Consider the following 26,849-nt stretch of genomic DNA (forward strand, 5'->3'; position numbering starts at 1 on the left):
GATGCGGAACACCACATTGTGACACAATGCAGGAGCCTGATGTACAGTATAATGTGTACATCTCTGACAGCTGGGCGACAAGGGTCACGGAGAAGGAGGTAAATCAGTAAGGGATAAGTGAAAAAGATGTACAATGTACTGATGTCACATACCAAGCTGTAAATGAGGGTTCTGTTCATCGAATAATATAGAGAGAATTCCAGAGAATGTCATACAATAAAGAGAGTATTCTAGATATCATACAACACAAAGAGAGTTGTCATACAATACAGAGATCATCCCAGTAACCAACATACAACACAGTGAGCATGACAAACACTGGTAAACAATAAAGAGAGAGGATTCCAGACACTGATTAACAATACAGAGAGCATTCATGCGACCACCCTACAATGCAGAAAGCATTCCAGAGACTGTCATTCAATATGGAAAGCATTCTGGAATAAATAAGAGAATAAAGAAAGAATAAAGAGATTTATATACGATATAGGGACTATTCACAAATGTAGACAAACATTACTGGAAAGTGTATTTTTGGGGTTTTAGGATGATCAAACCTCTGACTTCATTATTCACTGCCATAAAATGTCTATTGTTTTTATCACCATTTACCTAGAAAATTACAAACAACCAAACCACAACATCAATAACTGCATTCCCATTAGGTTTCATGTGTAACTAAAGTTAATATAAATTTGTGAATTGATAAGAAGCAGTTTCTGGACCTGGTGCCCATCCTACACCCGACCCTACAGTTCTACGGCCTGAATTAGTTTCTGCCACTATAAGTATATACAGACATAAGACCAATACTCGCACTTACGCCTGATAACGTTACAACAGAAGAGGAATTAGTGAAGTGGAGGACGCAGCAGATGAGATGGGTCACTGCATAATTAGCAATTGTTTTATGGGCGACAATGAAACCGCTGTCAGGAAAGTGATGTTTTTAGATTCTAGCTGAATTTACATCTAGTGAAATGCGAACAGAGAATAATGGAGCACGTCAGTAAAAGTGTCTTATAAAATCTTCCATAGACAATTATATTATATTACAGGTCCAGGACCACTGGCAGGTACAGTACAGCAGTCAGTAACTAGATTCTGATCTACAGACGTCACTGGAAACATGGCAGCACCTACCGCCATAATAATGAACATTATTAACTTTGCAATATAATGGATAATGCAGGACACGTCCAAATTATTATAATCTGACAGTTCAATCTCTCATATAGGAAAATCAGGTCCTGACACATCAATCCAGAGACAGACGGTGACAGATATAATATTAATTCATGGTGATATTTTATTTCTGTGAAACTGTGCACATCACAAGGCAAACGATGAGCACTTCCTGCTGCAGTCTTCAGTGACCAGTAGATTGCTATTACAGTATACTATGCTCCACAATGACCAGCATATCACCATTTGCAATGACCAGTATTCATTACTCCACAATGACCAGCATTTCACCATTTGCAATGACCAGTATTCTATACTGCACCATGACCAGCATTTCACCATTTGCAATGACCAGTATTCATTCCTCCACAATGACCAGCATATCACCATTTGCAATGAACAGTATTCATTACTCCACAATGACCAGCATTTCACCATTTGCTATGACCAGTACTCTATACTGTATAATATCCAGCATTTCACCATTTGCCATGACCAGTACTCTATACTGTATAATATCCAGCAATTCACCATTTGCCATGACCAGTACTCTATACTCCACAATGACCAGAATGTCACTATCAGCAATGGCCAGCAGTCTATACATCACAAAGAGAAGCAGTTCACAATTTGCAATGACCAGTAATCTTTTACTCCACAATGACCATCATATCACCATTTGCAATGACCAGTATTCTAAACTCCACAATGACCAGCATATCACCATCTGCAATGACCAGTATTCTATACTGCACCATGACCAGCAATTCACCATTTGCAATGACCAGTATTCTATACTCCACAATGACCAGCACATTACCATATTTAATGACCAGTATTCTATACATCACAGTGACCAGCATATCACCATTTGTAATAACTCAGGAATGGAAGGCTAAGGTTAGTAGGCACTTAGAAGTGGGGTTAGTGTTAGTCTGCAGGCAGGAGGGTTAAGTTTAGGCTGTGGGGAAGGATGGCTAGTGTTAGGTAAAAGCTGTAAGGGTTAGGCTGTGGGGAGGAAGGGTCGAATTAAGGAGGGGCAGGGTCGAAGTTAAGTATACTTACTGGACCCCTGTCGGGATTCTCTCTATCGGGATGCCGGCATCAGTATTCTCACCGCCGGTCATCTGCATGTATTCCCGGCAGGGGTCCAGGGTATTGAACAGGCAGGTGGTAGGTAAATGGGTGTGGCACTATGATCATCACGGTCTCACTCCATGCAATGCACTTTCGATCTAGGCAAAGTGGAGGCGGTTATGTGATTTTGGTCCTTATTCAGATCTGATTGCAGTACAACTTTGTTCTTAAAATGGGCAAAACCATGGCACTGCAGGTGGGGTAGATATAACGTGCAGAGAGAGTTAAATTTGGGTGGGGAGCGTTGAAACTGAAATCTAAATTGCAGTGTAAAAATAATGCAGCCAGTATTTACTCTGCACAGAAACAAAATAACTCACACAAATGTAACTCTCTCTGGACATGTTACATCTGCCCCACCTGCAGTGCACATGGTTTTGCCCATTTTGAGAACAAATTTGTTCTGCGATCAGATCTGAATAAGGGCCTTTGTCCCACGGTGAAGAAGTTACCCCTTCAGCGGGTGGTGGTGATGTTTGCGAGAGTCACCAAAGGAAGTGGAATCTCATCTTATATTCAAAGGTTTTCCTTTGAGTGATAGGTTGCCTGAGGCTACCAATCAGATTCTAGCACATTCTATAAAATGATAGCTTGATTGCTTATATATAACATGCTACACACCGCTCAGCATTACTGTATACAGATATCACAGACTGAGCCATTCAATGTGTTTCTTTGTGCAGCCAGAACGTATCTGCACTTATCAGCCAGACATCCATAAATAAAGATTGGGTGATGTTATATGATGGGACGCCTTTTCCTTATTTTTTTTGTAAACCAATTACTAGTTGTCACTTCTATAATTTAACGTGTACGCCTATGTTATAGGCCTCTAAATAAAACATACCGCTACTAATTAAATGTTTATACTCCAAGGGAAAACAGGACTCAATATGAATAGCATTCGTTTTGCTGGGGAAAGAAAACAATATATAATTACGTGCTGTGAATAGTTATCAATACCTAGTGTGTGGGCGGCCTGTGGCCCTGCGCAGATTCCAACCTATGACGCATTTCTATGGGCTGTCAAAATAGCGCGCCTAATTCTGTTAGCAGCGCTCACTAAGAGCCCTCTTCATTTACCTAGTAATTATATACCGCTATGTCTCTATTCCCATGAATGGGGCTCTACGGCTGAAAATGAAATGCTTTTAAGCAATTGTACAAATTGGGGAACCGGCTTGTGTGCCTGTACCAGACAGGAATTGGAGCGACTAGGATCAATGCTGCTGCTGATTCATTTTTATTTTTTTATTGGAAGTTTTGGGGCTTCCGCCGTTAGGACTTCAGCTAGATTTTACTATATATATCACTATAGATGTTGGTGGGGTTTAGGAGTTCCCCGGAGTCTGGGAGAAATCATCTAAATTCAGGAGTCTGCAAAGCATTCTGGGAGAATGTGTTTGCTATCAGTGTAATTTATAAATATCTCAAGAACCGCTAAAGGAGGGTTACACTATACGGGGTTGTTAAGTGATGTTTCATCTTCTACTTGCACAAAGTGGCTGCTAGAATTCAGATGGGCAGGAACTTTGCGGGCCCCTTATCAACATTTTGAAGGTGACCCCAATGCTTTTAAACCCATATTAGTGACCCCAATTCATATTATACCACACAGTGCCACCAATTTATGTTTACCCACAAACTCCCAAGTTCCTTATGCTACTCATTCCCCCAGTTCATTATGCCACACAATTCCCCCAAGTTCATTATGCCACACAGTGTCCCCACTTCATTATGCCACACCAGTGCCCCCAATTCATTATGCCACACAGAGCCTAAAGTTTATTATGCCACACAGTGACTAAAGTTTATTATGCTACACAGTGCCTAAAGTTTATTATGCTACACAGTGCCCCAAGTTCATTATGTCACACATTGCCCCAAGTTATTTATGCCATACAGTACCCCCACTTCATTATGTCACACAGTGCCCAAACTTTATTATGCCGCACAGTGCCCCCAGTTTATTATGCAAAACAGTGTTCCAAGTTTACTATGCCACACAGTGCCCGCAGTTCACTATGCCCCACAGTGCCCCTAGTTCATCATGCCTCACAGTGTCAATACAGCGCCACCTGTTTTTGCTGACCTGTTAAAAACAATGATGGCAATGTGAGCTGGATTCTGTGGGCGCACTTTTTGCTTGCGCACAGATGAAAAGGGCAGGATCATACATCACAGGACGTGGCCTCGCAGCACTCCCCAATCTCAGTACCGGTTGAACAAAACACTGCGGTCAGGTGGCTGTTCCGGCCCATCAGGCTATCGGCTCTTCTGGCATTGAATAGAATTTTTCCTTAATTACTCCGCAAAGAACTAGACCAGCATTATTCATTTATAGTAAATGTTCAATATTTATTTTCTGACTTCTTTATTCACTTGCTAACTCACTCTGTCCAAATGCAAACTCTCCTAAATGTACTCTGCTTTGTTTTTCCGTTTCCCCTGCGGCCTTGTAGCCACTAGCCTATATCACCAGTTAGTGGTTCTGCCGAGGACTGTGGCGCACTGCCTGACCTCTAGAACCAGGCATGACTGCTAGAAGTGTTCAAATAGATCTTCCACTTTCTTTTATTTGTTTAAACTGGATCACTTTAGTACATGGAATATATAATACTCTGACGACATGCTGTATACTTTTAAAAGTAAAAAATCTTCTGAGGTTACCTCTATGGAGGAGACGCGTGTCAATAATATAGGACAATAATATAATGTATGTTACCGTATTTTTCCCTCGCCCTCTAATGAGTCTTTCCTAAGCAACACTTACACAGCCCTGTATATTGTATTCTGCAAATGTAACAATAAGAAAAGTAGAAATAAGAAAAGTAGAAATAAAAAAGTGTTGTAGCATTGTGTATGGATCACCGCCACAAAACTCTGGCCGAGATCAGTCTTAAGCCGCACTTGGTACACTTTACCGTAGAGAAAGACAACGCATCAACATTACTTACCAGTTGGAGACCCTTCGAGGACATGGCCAACGTATGGACCTTCTTTGAAGATTGGTCGGTTGTCATTCTGATCAATGACCACGACTTCTAGATCAACAGGTCCTTCAAGAGTTTTTCCACTCTCATCCATGGTTTCCACTCGTAACTGGTGGTGAAAGAAGAGATAATAAAGTATGTTTTTATAATGGTGGGTTTTATATTTAGGACTCACAAAATTATTGATTGTTACTAATCACTATCATCATCTAGCACAGGGGTAGCCAACTCCAGTCCTCGAGAGCTACCAACAGTTAACGTTTTCCAGGTCTCCTCACAGAATCACAAGTGAAGTAATTAGCTCCATCTGTGGATCATTTATAATGTGTCAGTGAGTAATGAACACACCTGTGCCCTAGCTAGGTGATCTAGAAAATGTGAACTGTTGGTAGCTCTAGAGGACTGAAGTTGGCTACCACTGATCTAGCAGAACTTACACCAAGACTATGCCACTTGCAAAAGATACATGTGGGTTTATGGATTTATGTTGGAAATCCAGCTCTGCATGGGTTCCAATGTCTACACCAGCTGACAATAGGTGGACAAGATATGGTTGACAAGGTTCAAAGGTAGACAGTGCTCAAGTTTGAGGCGTACAAAAGGTCAATATGCCAATCATTGATACAAGATTTACATATTGATCAACTTTAGCATGATTTACCCACCAAGGGGAGGCCTTGGGAGGAGATAAAGCAAACCAAAGAAATCAGCCAATCAGCTCCTAACTGTGTTTGAGAAATGACTGGAGCTGATCGGTTGGTACTTTACCTATTAACATTTTATCTTTCTCCAAGGCTTAGTAAATAAATCCAATACAGAAGTTTGGTTTTAACGTATTTCTCTTTTTTACCATCCAGACAATAGCTAAATCCACGTATTACATATAAAACATATCCCCAAATGGTTTCAATCAAAGGTGGCAAGCAATCTTATTAAATTGTACCTCATCCACCATACTGTAGGACTTGTGCAACTGCCCGGAGGCTCATTAACATCTAATTATCCCTTATAAAAATATTCACCATCAGTTATAAACCATCAATGATTTGGAATCATCATTGGTAAATGGCGAACTCTGACAAAAATGAGGGGACGTGGCCTTCTCACATAGGTTACATCAAGTGAGGAACTACTGACGGAACTGCGGGTCCTACAGGGTTTAAGGGAAGCATAAATACCATTGTCACATAGGGGATGTCTGGCATACAAATCCTCCAAATTACCTTCATGAGACAAATGAAAGGGTCTTTTATTAGGACACAAACATATTCAGATGGTCATATGAAGTATAACGTATCATCACCACGACAACGCTTGCAACAGCAACAAAGTAATGCGAGAAAAATAAATTGTCACTTGCTACTGTCTTACGTTAGATAATTAGACTTGTGTTGTATTGACTATTTTAATTGTGTTTGTTCATTAACAAGTTCTCTGATAAGACACTTGATACACAGTGACCAGGCATGTTTCTAACACTGCGCCCCTCTGGAATAATCAGCTACGTCCCTCTTGGCATGTGAGGTGACAATTATTGACGTCACCCAGTTCATTAGTCAGGGCTGACGGATGATGCGAGAAGTCTGAGTCTTGTCATTATGTCAGACTGGTTTAAGTAGATCCTGGCAAAAACCTTAGATCAATTCATATATTGCAAACACATCAATCTCAACTGTTGGATATACTGTATATCATGGCAGGCCTATTTATAGAGAGCCAGCAGAAATGCCCTGGTTGTGTGTGTGTGTGTGTGTATATATATATATATATATATATATATATATATATATATATATATATATATAACAAAACGAAAATAAGGCGGCAAAGACCTTTGCAAGTCTCCAAGTGCCGCCTTATTTTCGTTTTGCTATATGGTTGGACCGCGGCCCATTGGAAGGCACAGGAGCACGATACCCCCGTGGGGGGCGGTCCGCAGGAGTGCCGGAGCCCAGACGCTGCATATATATATATATATATATATATCTTATCTTGGAGCAGGTTAGCACACACTTATAAAGCATCCAATGCCTGGGATAGCCTTTCAGTGGTCCCACGTAGAAGCCACATTAACAAACAATATATAAGAATGGCACTCACCAGGGCTTTGTAATCCAGTTTGGATATTTATTCCATCACAGAAGTGAAAACATACAGATCAGGTCGACGTTTCGGCCACAGAACGTGGCCTTACTCATGACCGCATCACTGGTCTGTTAGTGTGATGTTTTTATAGACTGGGCGTCTCGCGAGAATCTGACGGCAGATTCACGTGTTCGCCCGCGGTCGGGTTTCCGTACAAAGCTGTAAACTCGCAAAGCATGGCTCGCAGACGTCGAGCCGGGTAGTGTTCGGAGTGGTTTGGATTCTCCAGCTGTATGGTGACATTCTTGTGTCAACATTATGGGGAACATTTACTAAGATGTGAGTTGTATTTCACATGGGATGTTGCTATGGGCAACCAATCAGATACTATCTATTATCTTCTATAAGGTGCTAAAAAAGTAGTTTCTGATTGGTTGGAACATCCCATGTGAAATACAACTGACATCTTAGTAAATTTCCCCCTATGAATGCCGACATGGCTACTACCAACTGTAATATACAATATCCTTTTACTCAGGAGGACAATGGGCTAGTAACGTGTTTATGCGGTGAGAATGCCGACACAATAAGTGACATTGTTTAACTGTTACAGGCTCGGATGAATGCAGCCATAGAATCTGTCTTATCAGTCTGTCATGGAGGACAAGTCGGATATGGTGCTTTCTCCAGTCAGGACATTTTATCGTAAAACCAAAAATCAGCCATTGGGCATCCCAATCCATGTCAACATATATCAGATACAGTGTTTATGGCATCGCTGGGTGCAGAAGGAAGGATACCCTTATGTCTAGGTCTACACTCATAAGGTCAATCACTATAGGTCGACAGTCAAAAAGTCAACAGGGTCAAAAGGTCAACAGGGTCAAAAGGTCGACATGAGTTCTTCATGTTTTTGGGGTGTCTATGTCGACATAGACAACGTCCATGTCAACATCCACGGTGTCCACGGTGCCTCTCTGTGCTCGGCACACTTTTATATTCTCCCTCCACGACATAGTGGATGGTAGGGCAAGAAATACCGCCTGTTGGCACATTTCAGCTCAAAGGTTTTTTTTTTTTTTTTTTAAACCCATGTCGACCTTTTGACCCTGTTGACAAATAGTGGTCGACCTTATGACTGTTGAACTAGAGTCAATCTATCATGAGTCCAGATACCCAAAATGACCGAAAAGCATCTCTCACCCCCTATACACACATTGCCTCTGCACATACCAGCTGTACCCTATTGGCGCACAATAATTTGCACCCTGTCTCAGCACTTCTGCATGGTCCACACCAGTTAATAAAGGGCCTTATTCAGATCTGATCGCAGTTCAAATTTGTTCTCAAAATGGGCAAAACCATGTGCACTGCAGGTGGGGCAAATGTAACATGTGCAGAGAGAGTAAAATTTGGGTGGGGTGTGTTGAAACTTAAATATAAATTGCAGTGTAAAAATAATGCAGCCAGTATTTACCCTGCACAGAAACAAAATAACTCACCCAAATCTAACTCTCTCTATACATGCCCCACTTGCAGTGCACATAGTTTTGCCCATTTTGAGAACAAATTTGTACTGCGATCAGATTTGAATGAGGCCCAATATTACAACCACAAGAACAACACAAAGTTAGTGCTTTCAAAACTTGTAAATAACTTATTAATGGGCACTGCGCCTGTTACTGGGCTGTGGAGTTTACAATCTCGTTTCAGATGGTGGTTGGGGAAACGGGAGAATCCGAAGGACAACTGCGTGAACATGGGGATATTATGCAATGCCGCAAAGCCAGCATAAGAGCCAGGGTTCCTAAACTAGGCGGCAACATTGCTAACCACTGTGCTATCGATTCAGATTACAAGTTATGATCAGAGAAAGTTGAAGCAAAATGAAAGTGATACTTTATTGGTTTTTGTTGGACTACAACATGGCCACCTGTCCCCTACACGGAATTACTATTCTCATCATACAGAACACAGGCCCGGCCAGAAGACATTCCAAGCTCGTTCTTTTTCCATTCTCCAGTGATTGGCGTCATTGATTACACCATCTTCACTGGCTAATAGCGGATCGATAATGAAAGACACGGTTTAGTGGAACTGTGACCAGGAGCCGCAGCAGAAACATCTTGGCACGTGGGGTGAGATCAGTAAACTGCCCCCTGTTTTCATTCAACAACTATGGAAACTCATTTACTTTGCCGCAACGTAATTAGAGAGTGTCTTTGGCTGCCATTTGTGTGACAGTTTTTCATTTTCTTCCGCTTTTATAATATGACAAAGGCTATTACGGGCTCATAGAGCTTTGTCTCCAGGATAATGAATTTTTTCTCTCTAAATGACCCGGTATAATGAAAATATAAGCCTGATATTAATTGCTGACGTCATCTCTGTTGAATAAATAATACATAATATTTCAAAAAATGAAAAAATAATCCCGATCCGATATGACACAGAAGCGACTGTAAATCGTATTAATCATATTTATATCACTTGGGTATAGGAAGTGTAATTATTTACATGTCACCGGGAGACGAAACACTCATTAATTCTCTGCAGACCTGTAAGCAGGAAGCCACAGTGACATCTGCTATTACTTACTGTAATGTATGGAAACGCATCAACCTAAGAGGGATGTTTTACATAGAAATCCAACTAATTCAACAAAAAAACACCATTTGTCTTTTCGGGACATGTATGGGTGAGACGGATTTTAAATAATAAGACCATGGTTGTTCCAATAGTGTCCACTAGGAGTACTATTTAATTGCTGCATATAGAAACATTAGGGGTTATTCAGACCTCATTGCAAAGCAGATTTTATTCTAAAATGGATAAAAACATGCTGCACTGCAGGTGGGGCAGATGTGACCCATGCAGAGAGTGTTAGATTTGGGGGAGTTATTTTGTTTCTGTGCAGGGTAAATACTGGCTGCTTTATTTTTACACTGCAATTTAGATCTCAGTTGGCACACCCGCCACCCAAATCTAACACTCTGCACCTGTCACATCTGCCCCACCTGCAGTGCAGCATGGTTTTGTCCATTTGAGGGGAAAAAATCTGCTTTGCGATCCGGTCTGAATAACCCCATTCTCTCTAGTGCAACAATCAACCGTTATCTGTAGTGAAGGGTAAAAGGTGACCTAACATTGGCCTCTCCTGAGAGGATCTGGCCCCTGGGCCGCAGCACCAAGATGTTACACCTAATACTGTGCAATTAGTGTGGATGAGGACGCCTATGAAGTAATTGTCTGACAGCAACATCTGCGAATCCTAACTGGCATCCGACCGATCCCCATAATATGCAGATCAGGGTCAACGGTCAGTTCAAACGAGATTTGAGATTTGACCTCAACCTGGTCTACAGAAAACAATCGGTCACCCCGACAATGAAAATAGATTGGCTCTACAGATGGAATAGAACTGTGTCTGGAATATCCATGGCAACAGCAAATTAGACAACCCGCCTGATGAGAAGAACGCACACATATTATATACCAGCATCCCAATACGGAGAACTCCCCCACCCCCTCTGTTCTGGCTCCGTCGCTGGGTCCCTTTGCATCTGTCGGCAATGAAAATGTCCTTCCCAAAATGGCAGCTGACGTCTCTAGCATCTATGATAACTGTCTTCTATGGGGCAGCCGCAGCAGCCATCTGGTAAGGACATTTTAGCCGACAGGCACGGTGGGACCCCAGTAACAGAGGCAGAAATCCTCTGCCAGACCCTGGCGGCCGGATGGGGGATCCCCTATAATGACCAGGGTGAGAGGGACCTTTTAATTGCCTCCAGGCATAATAGGACTCAGACGGCACAAAGGAAACGTAGGTGGATAGGAGGCGAGATAGAGGTGTCAGCAGTGTTAACAATAGTCCCACAGGCCCGCAGTGCCCACAAGCCACCCTGGGCTTTTGTTATGCCACTGGCCGGGATGCTTACCGGGACACATCCTATATGGATAATAGTGTAGATAGTGTCTGTCAACAGGTTGACGGTTGACCCCAAAAGGTCAACATGCACAGGGTCTACAGTAACAAAAAAGGCGACAAATCCAAAAGGTCCACATGGCGAAGGTCAACAAGAGTTTTTCCATTTTTTGGGATTAAGGTCGACACCAGAGCTTGTGAACCCACCGCCTAAGCTCACCATGCTACAGGCCAGATGCCTCACTCTTCTGCATCTAGCATACTTTACTGTTCTCTCATATCAACCTTTACATGTGTCATCTATTGTCATGTCAACCTATTGCCTGTGTTGACTTTTTGTCTAAAGAGATGGGCAGACTGGGGGGCCTCAATGATGTACTTTGCGGTGAATGCACAATACCCCAAATCATAGCACTGTACAGCACTTCACAACTGGGGCCAGTGCTTGTGAGAAGGGGGAAGTGTATATAATGTACCTTACCCCCGGGCGTCTGAGGGTCCGACAAGGGCAGTGAAGGTGTAAATGACAGCAGTGTGCACACTGTGGCCTTGTGGTGGCGTGCACCATAGTATGTACACCGTAGCTGGGTATAGACACGCCCTCGCCAGTGGCCGCAAACTCCTAGTACCTGGGCCCACCCATTCTCTCAGCAGCCCGGCCTTGGCCTCCCTCCCATTTACTGTGTGGCCTTGGTTAAGAAATTATGCATTAGGATTTACACATGGAAGGAGTATTGCCCATGTTACTGCTGCAGAAGAGACATTGCTTACATCTAACACTGATTATTCATTTGAGTAGCAGAAAGATGGGACTCCAGCCGCCCGCCTACACAGGGGCTCTTGTCAGCCCGTCAGAATGTGACTCCGGGAGTGTGATAACCTCTGATCTCGGCATCTACACATGTTCATCTCTTCCTCTCTTTACAGACTGGAGAATGAAAACATTCCCCATAAAGCGAGACGATCAAAGATTCTTTAATCATTTCTCATTTGTGGCTGATTCCAATTCTGTCAGCGCCTCACAGCGTGCGACTAGCTGCCGCAGACTGCTGCACTCCGCACCGACCGCTCCGAAAATGTAACAAAAGATGATCTTGGCACGAGAAAACACAGGGTGAGCGAGTATGAACCCAACGGTCGGAGGGATAATTGCAGCCGCTGTTTGTATTCATTCTCTGCTGGAAAACAATTCTGCGCTGATTAAGATGTTTAGTGCAACAGAATCAGCAAGTTCGGGGCGCACGCGAGAGGGCAGGTGTATTCCTGCAATTTTGGGGGGTTTCGCATCAGACTGGAATGATAATAGTGTGATGAATTAATCATCATACTGAAGGATTATTTCTATTAATAACAAGGTCATAAATAGCAGCAGTCAGAAATTGTCATAAATTCAGCTTATTTTGTTGGGTGGAGGATAATGCCAGATGTATAGGTGGCACGGTGAGGGCAGACAGTCCGATAGATGTGACGGTAGACTGCGGGAAGCGAATTTATGTCTCCTAAATGCTGATTTTTTTTTTATGGTTTCAATTAATTATGAGAGAGTGTTGCATTATTGGGCCCTAAAGCAACATAGTAATTTGAGCCCCCTTCTCCTCTCCATTTTCAAACTATCGTAAAAACAGGTAGTGGTAATCCAGGCCCTCAGCATCTGCTGGGCTGCAGGCAGGAGCCTAGGTTTCTCTATGGAGGGGAAGTCCGGACTGTGCATCTATAAATGCCTCCTCCCCTGACGGACTGCACTGCTGTATAATAACACTGCATGGTAGTGCATACAGTAATAGTCCAGGGATCTGGTGGTTCAACATGCACCAATCATACACTATCCTGGAATTGCTGGTTGGCTCCCAAAAATTGGGTGGTGCTCCTGGCTCCCTGTAGGAGTAAACAAGTCTCCTGGCCAGACACGACCTGTCCACGCACCCCCACATTTGGCAACAACCCATCAGTTGTCCACAGGTGTGCAGTTGATGGGGGGGGGGTCAACGACGGGATCCACACTGACATGTTATCGTGGACACAATGATCTGGTTTGCGGTCACACCACCTATTAAGCATCACGTTCCCCCACTATGCCCATCTCTGTCCCAATGCTTCTATAGAAACACCTCCCTGTACCGCATATGTTTTCTTTTATGCCCCATAATCTTGCTGTAGTATTATACCCCATAGAGATGCCCTAACTCATATTATACCACACAGTGCCACCAGTTCATATTATGCCCCATAGAGGTTTCATAGCTCACATTATACCACATGGTGCCACCAGTTCACATTATGCCCCAAAGAGGTGTCCTTGCTCATATTATACCACACAGTGCCACCAGTTCCTATTATACCCCATAGAGGAGTCCTAGCTCATATTATACCCCACAGTGCCACCAGTTCATATTATGCCCCATTATTCTCCTCTTCTCCCCGATGCTTGCAGCTGCCGTCTAGCCCAGAACGCACTCTGCGGCTGCAAACATAACAGCCATTTTCAGGCGGGTGCCGACATCATGCTCCCGCCCCTAGCAGACAAAACACCCCTGCATTTGGCCGGGCACTCCCAACATTTCCGTTGGTGCACCCACTATTTTTGCGTGCACGCCCAGTAAACGCTGGGGATCCATCCCAACACAAACGCCTTGCAAGTAGAAAAATTTGCCGAAGGTGCTCTCAAACTGACCTAGGGCATGCGTATTGTGGACAATGCACATGTGCTGTAAAACAACCATTGGACGTTGGCCCCTATGCAGGGCCAGATTAAGGTGGGCACAGGGGTCAGTACCCCTGGGCCCCCCTCTATCTAGGGGCCCCCTGTGTTGATTTTTTAGCTAAAGGTTTTGTGCATGGGAGTGGGGTAGTGCAGCAGCTTCACCTATCTGCCAATGTGACAATGATTAATGGTGCTGAGCATCAGGAGCCAAGGCACACTGACTACACAAGTGTGCAGTGCATTACTGGGAGTTGACTAAGTCCCATGACACTTTACTAAAGGCCCCAATGCTGGGCTTCCATGTGGTGGGTAGCGCCAGCTTAGAATATAGAAGCTTTCTTTCGATATTCTGCTCTGAGAAGGATCCAATCAGATCTCTCCCAGCACCTCATCCAGCTGCCACGCCCCTCATGCGTAGATTGACTGATTGGCAGCACTTATCGCGAGAGATATCCTTTGCAATACTAATCGTATATATCAGTATATACGTAACCCATAGCATTGGCCCCCTGCTCCCATGACAACAACGTTATCCTGCGTACGTTGCGCTACTAACCACTGTACTAGCGACTGCACTGACAACCCTAGCAGCACCGATCTCCTTACCAGTAATATATATACATTAACACACATATTTCATTGCAGAGGAAATAATTGCCCCATGTCACACTGCTAACAGCGCATGATGTCATGTCACACTGCGCACGTAAATGATTCATGGTAAACAATTACATTTTCCTATGTAAAATAATAATTACCCAGTAAGCTAGATATGTAATCTTAGCAGACATCAGAGATTGCTGACAGACAGATGACGGCTGCAGGAACATTAATATCGGCTGTGTGCAGAACATTGTGACGCGAGTCAGCTCTGCAGAGATCCCGGAGTAATAAGCCCCTGACAGCGGGGAAAGAGTAATACAATGTGCACTATATTCCAATTATTACTGCAGTATCCCATGGCAACTAGTAATAGCTGCTCATTAAAAGGAAACTTCTTTTGTAGATGAATCTTATCATTTTATAATGATGTGTAATAAGGGGATGCAGTTAAAATCCCGGCGGTCGGGATCCTGGCATTTAGAATCCCGACGCCGGAATCCCGACCGCCGAAATCCCGACCGCCGAAATCCCGACACATTCTCCCTCCGTGGGTGTCCACGACACCCCTGGAGGGAGAATAAATTAGTGTGCCGAGCGTAGCGAGGCACCGGGCCCGCTGCGTGGCGAGCGCAGCGAGCCCGCAAGGGGGGGCGATCCACGTCCCCCCCTTGTCGGGATTTTGGCTGTCGGGATTCCGGCGTCGGGATTCTGAACGAACCATCCCTCCCGCAGACTGACCCTTAACAACCCCTCCTGCACCCTATCCTTAAGTAACACCCCCCAAAATGTAACTCTAACCTCTCCCACCCCTGTAGTTCAACCCTACCCTCTCCGGATGATATCAATCGATATTCAATAGGTCGACACCAAAAGGTCGCATGCACAAGATCGGCAGGATGCTGGGATGGTGGTGTGAGGCAGGGTAATGCAGGATCTCTCTGGAGTAAAGGGAAAGATGTTCATCTCCCACTATGTCACTCAAGCTGGTGCAGTGAATGCCGGTACTATCTCCGGTGGCCATCTTTGGTATAGAATGCAGCATCCCTGGAGGAACCATCTTGGAATATACGCAGTATCATCCTCCATCTCCAACAACTATTGCCCCCGAATCCCTTAGAAAAGCAGATGTACGGTAACTGTACAAAGCTTTGCTGGCCTGAGGGGCATCACTTTGGCCCAGTGGATAGCATTGCTGTCCCAAAGCACAAGGGAGTTTGTATGTTCTTACTGTGTTTGCGTGGCTTTCTTCATGAGTTTTGGTTTTCATCTACATGCCAAAAACATGCTTGTACAGTAGGTTCAAGTAATAAACCCTAATGCATGTGTGTGGCCAAGTGTTAAGAAATATAGATTGCAAGCTGCACTGGGGTAGGGGCTGATGTGGGTGGGACTGATACTGTGCAATATGTACAGGGGCGGACTGGCCATCTGGCACTTGTGGCAAATGTCGGAAGGGCGATGGCCTGATGGGCCGGTCCACCTGGCTGATAAAGACACAGGGCCGTACCGCAAGGCCACATCCCCTGAGTAGCAGCCAATAATACTGTGTTTAGTATTCATGAGATAAAAGAAAGAGAAGAGAGTCCACATAGTTCTGCCCATCAGACAGACCTATAAATATCATTACATAATATAACCTATATTAATGGTGTTTAAAAGTAATTTTGAAAATAAACCAAAAACACAAAAATGCATCTGAAAAAGGGGATCAGACAAATGGCACATCATATTTTAGATCTACAGTATAATGCATCGTAGACTATACTAGCTGGGATAATGGTCAATTCATTGTACAGAGTGTGGTGGTTGTAGAAGGGACGAGGATCATATTAGGTCAGTTTCTACCAGCAACATATGGTCAAGAGGCTAGGCTGCTTCCAGCTTATTCAGGAGCCTAATGGAACCTGACCTTCTATTACTACCAGGTCTGAAATGGTCCGGGAGAGGTGTTGGAACTCATATCCCTCTGCCAGCTAATTTTCCCCCGGAGCCAGGGACATCGGTAGGCATCCCACGGCAAACTATAATGCTTTTCTGTAAGAATTATTGTGCAGAACAAAGGTGGTGATTAATCTCGTTCAACCTCATCATTACAGGGGGTGGAATGCAGTCTCCCCCCCCCCCCCGCTTTAACATCTGATTACCACATATACAGTAATTGGATAACTCCTATTGACAAACTCATCTAGGTGGAAGGGGCGTCACTGGGTCCTTAACGGGGCATTTTGCATGTTGGCAAAGTTTAGAGAGAATGTGTTGACAGAACTATATCTTGAGTGAAGTATGCAAAGATGTGTTTGTCCTTAGGCCTTCCACCAAGGGCAGGGGCTAGTGACCAACTGCATCAGTCTGAAAGACTGTAAATCCAGAGCTAGACTCCATTGTTGGCCAGGCTTCTCCAAAAGCCAGGCGGAACTGACTGTTTGCAGACTGGACGGAAATGGAGTCATTACCAGACACTGATGACGGCTCTTTCCCTTGGTTCTCAGCTCCTGCAGCTTGATGTGCCCAAACAGGCAGGGAGGGGTTAAACGCAGACTAGTTCCTGACTTTCTTATTTGGTGATTTAATAAAGCAGAAACACGATTAGGTCCCAGTGTTGTAATGTTTATTCTATGCAAAGCTAATGGTTGGAAATAAAATTAAAACCTAGGACATCGAGGCTCCAGACGGAGAATATTAGAGATCTTTAGAAGATACTATTACAACTGTGCTATTACTACAAGTGGATTTCCTTGTGGCATATTCATAAAAATGGAAAAAAACAAGACTTGCCGTAGAGAGACTCCATTAAGGCGAGAACTGAACCATGCTTAATTGTCCAATTTGCAAAAAAAATCTACTGTATCGCTACTTTATTTATTCCAGGGAAATCGGTTGGTTACTCTCATGTTGCAAAAGAAACGTCTAGACTCTTGCACATAATTTGTAATCTAGTCAATATTTTTGGAAATCATATTTAAATGTTCTGGTAATCACAGGTTAGCGTCTGCTTTTCTGCGGCAATTATATCGAAGAGAGATAAAGAAGAAATAAAAGTTGAGTAATCATCTGTTTTCTAAGAGAAAACCCAGACAACAACAAAACAATTGTGAGAGATTTACATTGAAAACATCTTGGACCACGTAGGAGACGTAGACAGTGGCTGAATTCCTTCTCAGCTGTCTCTACAGCCACAGTAGAAAGTATGTGGCATATTACATTAACCTCAAATGTAGACATGCGCAAGGTTGGCATTGGGAAACGGTCAACATGATTTTTTAACTTATTGTTGGAGTTTCAATGTCGACACCTAGGCCTGTGGACCCTTAATTAGTGTAACGCTTTGTCCGCCATGCTTCAGGCCAGGTGTCTCACTCCACTACTGGCACGCTCGGCAGATTTAACTGTTCCTGATCGGAGTTGACAAATCCAAAAAATTCAAAAGGGTCCAAAAATTTTTAAAATCTTGAAAAACTCAACAATTTTTTTATGTATTGTTCTATTACTTGTGTCGACCTGTTCCCCCTGTCGACCAAATGTTGACAACCTATTGACTGTCGACTTAGACATTGTCTGACGGCCATCTGGATACGCAGTAAAGAAGTAAACGCTCTAGAACCAAAGTACCATATATACTCGAGTATAAGCCTACTTTTTCAGAACATTTTTTAGGCTGAAAAAGAACCCCCTCGGCTTATACTCGAGTGAGGGTCCCACTTGAGTCAATAAGTTTTCCCAGTTTTTTTGTTGTGAAATTAGGTGCCTCGGCTTATATTCGGGTCGACTTATACTCGAGTATATACGGTAATATGAATATCCAATATTACTTGCACAAGTCACATCACCACCTTACTGGTCACTCCAATAGAAACCTCGATGACTTGAACCAACACCCTTTACTCCTACACTTGCCTTTCCACCATTTCCAATTTTGGAGAATAAAATTGTCTTTTTTCTTCTTATAATGGCACAGTTCTACCCGCAGTAACAAACTGACTTTCCATTCCAAAGACTTATGTGGGAGATGTATTAAGCACCAGAAAGAGTAGAGAAGTGGCCCATGACAACCAACGAGCTTCATAGGTAGAAGCTGATTGGTTGCGATGAGCAACCTCTTCACTCTTTACACTGCTTGATACAGTGTCCTCCTATATTCTCTCAAGCTAGTTGGCTCCCATTGCCATTACCTGGGAACATGGAACACAGGCGGAGAAGGCGACAGTGGTAATTGTTACTTGGGTACTGCCATCGGACCCACTTTGTTTACCACAGACAATTCCATCTATTTTGTTTATGACATCAGACCCTCCAACTTGGACCCTTCCACCCAGATCTGTCCCTGAATTTCCAAATAACCATTCTATTATAATTTAAATTATCAAATGGAACAAACAGATTAAAACATTGTTATTTCAGCACTGATGCCTGAAGAGTTAGTAAAGAGGTATTCTACAATAGAACATGTAGGGTCAAGTCATGACAGTGATTTAGTGGTTAAATGCCCAGGGCCGGATTAAGGAGGAGGGGCACAGGGGGTCAGTACCCCTGGGTCCCCCTATATCTAGGGGCCCCCTGTGGATGGCATGTAAAAATATATATATATTTTTTATTTTTAGCTGAAGGTTTTGTGCATGGCAGTAGGTAGTGCTGCAGCTTCACTTATCTACCAATGTGACAATGATTAAGGGTGCTGAGCATCGGGAGCCAAGGCACACTGGAGTGCATTACTGGAAGGTGACTAAGTCCCATGAGACTTTGCACAAGAGGTCAGAAGCTGAGAGGTTTGTGCTGAGCTCATCACATGCTTCTCAGGCCCATGGAAGACAGCAGCATCCAATGACTTGCCATTTGGATGTTGGAGAGTTCACATGCACAGGCCACATTGAGGGGATCTTAAACCTTGTTACAAGCCTTATTTTAGAAAGTTATTGTTCCATTAATTTTTTTGGAGGTTAGAAAAAAAAAGGCTGTCACTTTTATTGACACCCCTATTTTACATGAACACAGTTTTTTGGTCCTGGGAAACACGTTCCTAATTAAATGATGAAATTATTACTTAATTACTAATGGCTCATATTTATTATTATTGAAATAAAGGAAGATTGAATATTGGCAGATCATATACCTAGTATTAATTAATACAGCAAAAAATCTCCATTTTTTGCATTGAACTTCTATTATCAAGAAAACTATTAGAATTCTACTCAAAGTTACAATACCATCGAATTCTTAAAGATTCATACTAAAAGTATCAAACCCCTGATGAAGTCTCATAAAGAGACAAAATGCGTTGGGTACTTGGTATGATCCTTAATCCCAAGAAAATACTTCCATGTTAAGAATGTTTGTTCTTATGTATTTTATAATAAATGTTTTATATGTAAGAAGGAATCTTGGTTGACTATTAATTGTAAAAGAAGTAGGAAAGACAGAAATTAATTTGGGCGCTGCTTAACACTATTGGTTTTGTATTTGATTGGTGTGGATCCCTCTAGTCTAGTAGGGGATCTAGTGTTATTAGCGACCTATTAACATCTAGCGCAAAATTCTAGTGATATTGTACGGATTTTTTATATATATATATATATTTATATATTTATGTTTATATTAATTCCCCCGCCCCTGCAGTTACCCAGTGACCCATTTGACAGTGTAATATTCTCCCGTGCAATGACAAGTGGGAGGGGCCCCCCTGTCTAAAGTGACCCTGGGCCCCCCAAAGGCTTAATCCGGCCCTGTAAATGCCCCAGTGACAGTGTCACAAACCTTGTCCAGATCCTGTGCCACAAGGTTACTTATCTGTGATATTAGTCCAGTCAACAGTCAGCCAGTCCCCACTCATCTGTGGCTTCATGTTAGCTGTGGCTTCTGCTCCCATGTCCTCCAATGCCCCACTTTTGTGGTAATTACTCCAATGCTTTCCCACTAGTTCTGGCTGATGGGCGTCGCCAAGACAGTCTGTACCAGCTGACCACCGCACTACAAATGGGAGACCAGTATTCCACCACATGATGTCTATGTCCAATACCTAGTGAGCCAGGGGTACAGTATAAAGGGTCTTCCTTTACATTCAGCCTTGGCCAGTGTAATGTCATACACAGTCCATGCTGTGCGCTGCTTGTTATGCTCCGAAGTTCATTACCTTGTTCCTGGAAAATGCGGTACCAGTGAAGCTGCTACTTACTGCACTGCTGGTTCCAGTCCAGTTCAGTAAATTCCTCCAGTTCCAGTTTATTGCTCTAGTTCCTGTCCCATCCAGTATATTCCTCCTGTTCCAGTTCTGTCCAGTGTATTCCACCGCTTCTAGTCCTGTACAGTGTGTTCCACCGCTTCTAGTTTTGTCCAGTGTATTCCACTGCTTCCAGTCTGGTACAGTGTATTCCTCAGTTCCAGTCTGGTACAATTTACAGTATTTCTCTGGCTCCAGTCCCATTCAGTATATGCATCCAGTTACAGTAAGGTTCAGTGTTTTCCTCCAGTCCCAGCTCATTTCTGTGAATTCTTCCACTCCCAGTCCAATCCAGTGTACACCTTTGGTTCCAGTCCGATCCCGTGTATTCCTCTGGTTCCGGTCCATTTCAATGTATTACTGCGCTCTCAGTCCAATCCAGTGTATTTCTCCATGTCCAATTCGATCCAGGGTAATCCTCCAGTTCCAGTCCGATCCTAGATTTTCCTTGGTTTCAGCCTTATGAAAGCCATTTATTAACCGCTGTGCATTCTGGAGTCATCCACTTGAGTATTGGCTGTCATCCTAGAGCCTCCGATCACCAGCAGCCAGATTACTCCAAGCTATGCTGGACACACAGCCTTCTCCTTGCGTCCAAGACATTACCCATACGCAAGAGCTACCAGTTTAGCACCTCAACCAGTTTTCCAATTTAGCACTTCAGCCCTCACACCAGCCAGTGACTTGACTCCCAAGTTCATTATGTAAATGAATTATGTAATTATTAATAAATATGCCCCTTAGTGCCTCTGGCCCCCTGTGAATTGATTGGACGTACAGTATTATTACCGATTTGGCCCCTGACATGAGGGCCTTGTCTGTGCATAGATGACGAACACATTGTACATTCTGTGGCGGTACACATCCTGTTTTTGGCTTCACACAGGATCGATAACATTGAATTTTTTCTGCCACTTCACTTTGCAGCTCGTTTATAAATCGCAGCTAGAACAGCAGCCGCACAAATATCATCAGTACACACAGTGTGAGGCGCGCAACAGACAGAACAATCCCAGGGAAGAATAACAATAATACAAACCTATCAATATTTCATTGAGGAGCAGCTAGTTATTCCTCTTCGCCTCTTGTTTTAACTGTAGTCGTCTAGCTAATTAATCACGTTCGCACGTCTAGATCATATTAAATATGCGGGTAAATCCATGGCCGCAGAATGAATCGCAGCAGAAACATCTGAAAATTGCAAAATTAATTACTTCTAACTGAAATAAGACAAAACTGTTTTAATAGTGAGCAGCGGCGTGCGTAATTTATAAAATGTTATTGTTCAATATAGATTTCCCTGTGAGGCCCAAGGATAAGAATAGAGGGTGAGAATTGCACTTAAAAGGATTTGGTCTACTCAGAACTTCGATATCAACTGATTAGCAGCGGCTGGGTCCTCGCATGCAGCTGCTGGGTTTTGCAAAACCACCAGTGGGCGTCTTAGTACAAATCCAGGTGGATGCTGAGGCAGAACTCTGGGAGGCAATGGAGCCATCTGCCGCCGGGCTCCTGCTCCCAATGGGGCACCTTTTCCTCCCCTGCAAGTTTGAATCATTTTTTTTTTCCAATATAAATTTTTATTGAGAGTTTTATTCCGTTTCATACGGAAGGGGATCTGGGTACAGAATAAAGAAGGGGAGGGGGGGGGGGGGGTACAATCCAATATACAACAGTTTAAGCAGATGCATATAGAAATGCCAATACACACAGAAGTTACACTGAGGGCATAGTTGAATGCAATACATACAGATAAAAGGTTGGCGATAGAGTGGAGTTGACCAAATGGGTTTTGCAATATTTTAGGCCGTGTTGTATATCAGTAGTGCCCCTTCTGGGGTGGTAACATAATCTCGCCAACAGGACCAAGTCACTAGGGGAGAAGGTGTTTTAGTTGAGTATGTTAACCCCATAGTTTCCATTTGGAACGCCTGGTGTAGTTTCCTGATAACTTTACTGAGAGGTGGGGGAGCTGGCTTTTTCCAATCTTGGGCTATTGCTGCTCGTGTAGCTATAAACAAATGGCCTAAGACGTAGCATTTGGTCTGTGGGAGATCAGGGGGATATATATGCAACAGCGCTGGGAGGGGGGACCCCACGATTGGGGCCCCGATGACTTTGGAAGCAAGGTTAAAAACTTCCATCCATAGTTGTATTATTTTCGGGCAGGCCCAGAAAATGTGATATGTGTCACCAATCTTTGAACAATTTCTCCAGCACATTTCGGAGGTTGAGGGCCAGATTCTATGGAGTTTGGCAGGGGTGAAGTATAGATCGTGTAGGAGTTTAAAGTGCATTTCGAGATGGTTGGTACATTTGGATATTTTATGTGATGCAAGATAAATTTTTTCCCATTGGTGTTGGGAAAAGGAACACTCCAGGGCGTCTTCCCATTTGATTTGAGTAGTGGATTTAGTATCTAAGGTGTCAGCCTGGCTCTCTGAATACCAAAAGCTTATTGATCCTTTGGAGTTACCAAGAGCTAGTTTTGATAGAATTTTAGGGGGAGGTAGTAGGATTGGTCCTGAGGATCTGATCACACTTTTTAGCCAATGGACGATCCGGCCATAAGTGAAGAGTTCTTTATTTGGTAGGGAAAAGTGGTCCTGGAGGGAGCTAAAGGGAGTTATGGAAGTACCATCTATTAGGTCTGCGATGGAATCAATGCCGCATTTTATCCAGGTAGAGAGGTTCATATTGGGTAACATTTTTGATAGGGCATATACAGAGAGGCTGCGGGAGGGGAGAGATACCATTTTGGACGATATAACTAAAGTGTCCCATGCAAATAGGGAGTCCGATATGGCCCGAGTAGCGGTGTGTGCTGGGGGTCTCTGTTGGGCCGGGGTCCAGAGCAGATCTAACAGGGATACTTGGGAAAACAGTTGGGACTCCAAATCCACCCACTGTTTTTTGCCTTTAGGTAAGGACCAAGTTTGAATCATTTAATTAAAATCCATTAATAATGGTTCTGTGGCTGACTCTCCCTCCTAGCAGGACCATAGATGTCACACTCTCTTCATTTTAAACATAATATACATAACATACGTTTATATAAGGTGGTATGTGTGTGTGTGGGGGGGGGGGGGGGGGGGGCACTTATATTTATCTTGCCTCCAGGCAACTGGGACGAACTTACGCCACTGGGTGGATGTAAGATTTGAATATGGACGTACACATTCACAGCAACTGGAAATGTCCTATAAAGTACAGATAGCAAATAGCTAAATTCAAAGAGGCAAAAATAAAACTTATTTCTGAAAAAGACCCATAAAGATAGATTTTGGGGGCAGTTTAGCCACCATGGTGGTCATGATATATCAGGATCCTACCATAGATGCCTGTTTCCTGTATAATGACATACCTTCTGGAGTTGACCACTCATGACTACCAAGAGCCCAAATGTCATGAGTGGGCAACTCCAGAAGGCATCTGATTATACAGGAAACAGGTATTTATAGTAGTATATCGACATGTTGTGGAACAATGGGAAGAGCTATGGTTGGGTTATGTGGATGGTGTTTGAGCCACCATGTTCCATACAGTATGTCAACATTATGACTATGCTGCCTGTTTCCTGTATAAGCAGATGCCTTCTGGAGTCAACCCCTCGTGACATTTGTGGCAATATGACTGTTGACATTATGGGGAAGGGATTCAATTGCTTGCACTGCGGTGACTCTGGCAAAGGCCCCTCATCTCACACCCATCGCCTGGCCGACCGAATGACCCCCTCCACCCGCTATGATGCAGCAAACACAATTATAGCGCTGATTCGCCTGGGCGAATGCATATGAGCCAAACCACACTCTTGGCAAGGCCGATACGGTGTGATTTTATAATGCTGTGTACAAATCAGATGGGAAATAGAGGCATCTTCTGCAAGGCAGCCGAGTACACTGTGAAGGCATCATCTAAGGAGTTTAACTATTTACAAAGCTCTGAGTCATTATGCAGGGAGAGCTACTTACCTTTCACTGACTATTTATACTACATTATAAAGCTGTCTAGTGAAAAGAAAGTGGAGTAAACACCATTCATTCTTCCCAAGCAAAAAGAAAACGATTTTGACCATGAGCTAAAGTAAAATATAACAGCACGCGTCGTAAAGTAACAGGATGTCGGGGAAGAATGGATTCACCTAATGTAAGTAGCATCTAACTTCAATGTATGCAGAGAATTACTGTATGTATCATGGCTTCGCAACGTGTTTCGTAATGGGGGCGGGGTTAAAAAATGAAGGGCCTGATTCAGACCAGTTCGCTAGTCTGCGTAAGTTTGCAGCCTAGGGAACAGATAAACGCTGCCCGCCGCCTGAATCCCCGCTTGCACATAATCTCGCATGTGGATGGTTGCTGAGCATCAAATGATTTTTTCTCCCGTTCGCAGATAACAGTACTGTAAGTCTCAACAGACTTTTACCTTGGGTGGAGATAGGTGAGTTCATCAACACGCCTGCATCCGCAGGGGAAGGCACCACGTTTTTATGGGCTCGCTGGCAAAGAAGCAGTATCAGGGTGCAGAGCCCGATCTATCAGCCCATAGCAGGTATTATGGGACTGCTTAGGGGCCGGTATAGGTTATTGTAGAAGGGTGCTAGGCAAGGATCCGCCTCTTTCCTTTAACATCCGCTCCCTCAGGAGTAGAGACTGTGACATTTTAAAGGGACGACGGTGTCCAGATAGACGATCAATAGCTCAACACCAATAGGTTGATATGCACAATGTTGACAATGCCAAAACGTCGACATGCAGTGGAAGGTGACAAATGTCCGAAACAAGCAAAAGGTCAACATGGAAACGGTTGACACATGAAAAAGGTTGACATAAGCTTTTCATTAAAAAAAAATTAGTGTGTCAATGTCGACACCTGAGTACTTGGGCCACCAATTAGTGTAACGCATCCCCTTGCACGGCATGCTGCGTTTGGCACACTTTACCAATGCCATTTGGAGTCCACATGGATGGAATCAAGTCCAAAAAAAGAAACAAAAATGGAAAAACTTCATGTCAACATCTTATGTGTGTCAATATTTTGTCCAAATAGACCTAGTCCATGTTGACATTTTGTCAATGTAGACATTCTGCATATTGAACGTTTGGTGTCGACATATTAACTGTACAAAATAAATGGTGTTCCAAAATGGCGCTGTGGTCTCCTCTTTTAGGATGTGTGATTTTATTATCACCAATAGGGTGGAATCAAATCTCCCTCCTTCCGTCCAGTCGTTCTTAAAGACAACCACAACTGACCTGGGTAAAATTCCCTATGTGCCCGTAATGGTTTCTTTAATTTTCCACGACCTCTGCATGCATAAGTGACGGTGCCAAATCAGTACGATCACCAGGACCCTATGAAATGTGAACTCACCAGAATCAGGTGCCCTATGTGCATGGAAAGGTTTCTTTTGCCTCCGAATTCCCACAGGTAGACAGCTTACTCCATGGAATTTTTGCAGTATCCAAAAAATGTATTTCCAACAATAAAAAGACATAAAATGGATAAAAAGTGGGAAGGAAATCCCAAGGTGTGTGGCGGTCTGGGTTACCTCCCAATCCGGATGGAAGGCCGCCCAGTTGCTGAAGATGGTGAAAAAGGGCTTATTCACATAGCCCGAAACGCGTTGGTGGTTGGAGGAGAAAGAGAAATACCCTAGAGGTTTGTGGTAGGTGCTGGTTACCATCTTCAGCAACTGGGCGGCCTTCCATCCGGATTGGGAGGTAACCCAGACCGCCACACACCTTGGGATTTCCTTCCCACTTTTTATCCATTTTATGTATTTTTATTGTTGGAAATAAATTTTTTGGATACTGCAAAAATTCCATGGAGTAAGCTGTCTACCTGTGGGAATGCACATAGGGCACCTGATTCTGGTGAGTTCACATTTCATGGGGTCCTGGTGATCGTACTGATTTGGCACCGTCACTTATGCATGCAGAGGTCGTGGAAAATTAAAGAAACCATTACGGGCACATAGGGAATTTTACCCAGGTCAGTTGTGGTTGTCTT

General features: G+C 43.5%; 1 protein-coding gene across 1 annotated transcript in view; it reads right to left on the reverse strand.

The window, feature by feature from the left end:
• CDH13 (cadherin 13) overlaps positions 1-26,849 on the reverse strand; it is a 524,519-nt gene that overhangs the window by 198,044 nt on the left and 299,626 nt on the right. The window contains exon 6 of the mRNA XM_083164015.1: positions 5,280-5,424. Coding sequence (XP_083020141.1) covers positions 5,280-5,424 — 145 coding nt within the window. The remainder of the gene's footprint in view (positions 1-5,279; positions 5,425-26,849) is intronic.

Source organism: Crinia signifera, chromosome 11 (genome assembly GCF_055691185.1).
Source record: "Crinia signifera chromosome 11, ASM5569118v1, whole genome shotgun sequence".
In the NCBI taxonomy this organism is placed as follows: domain Eukaryota; kingdom Metazoa; phylum Chordata; class Amphibia; order Anura; family Myobatrachidae; genus Crinia; species Crinia signifera.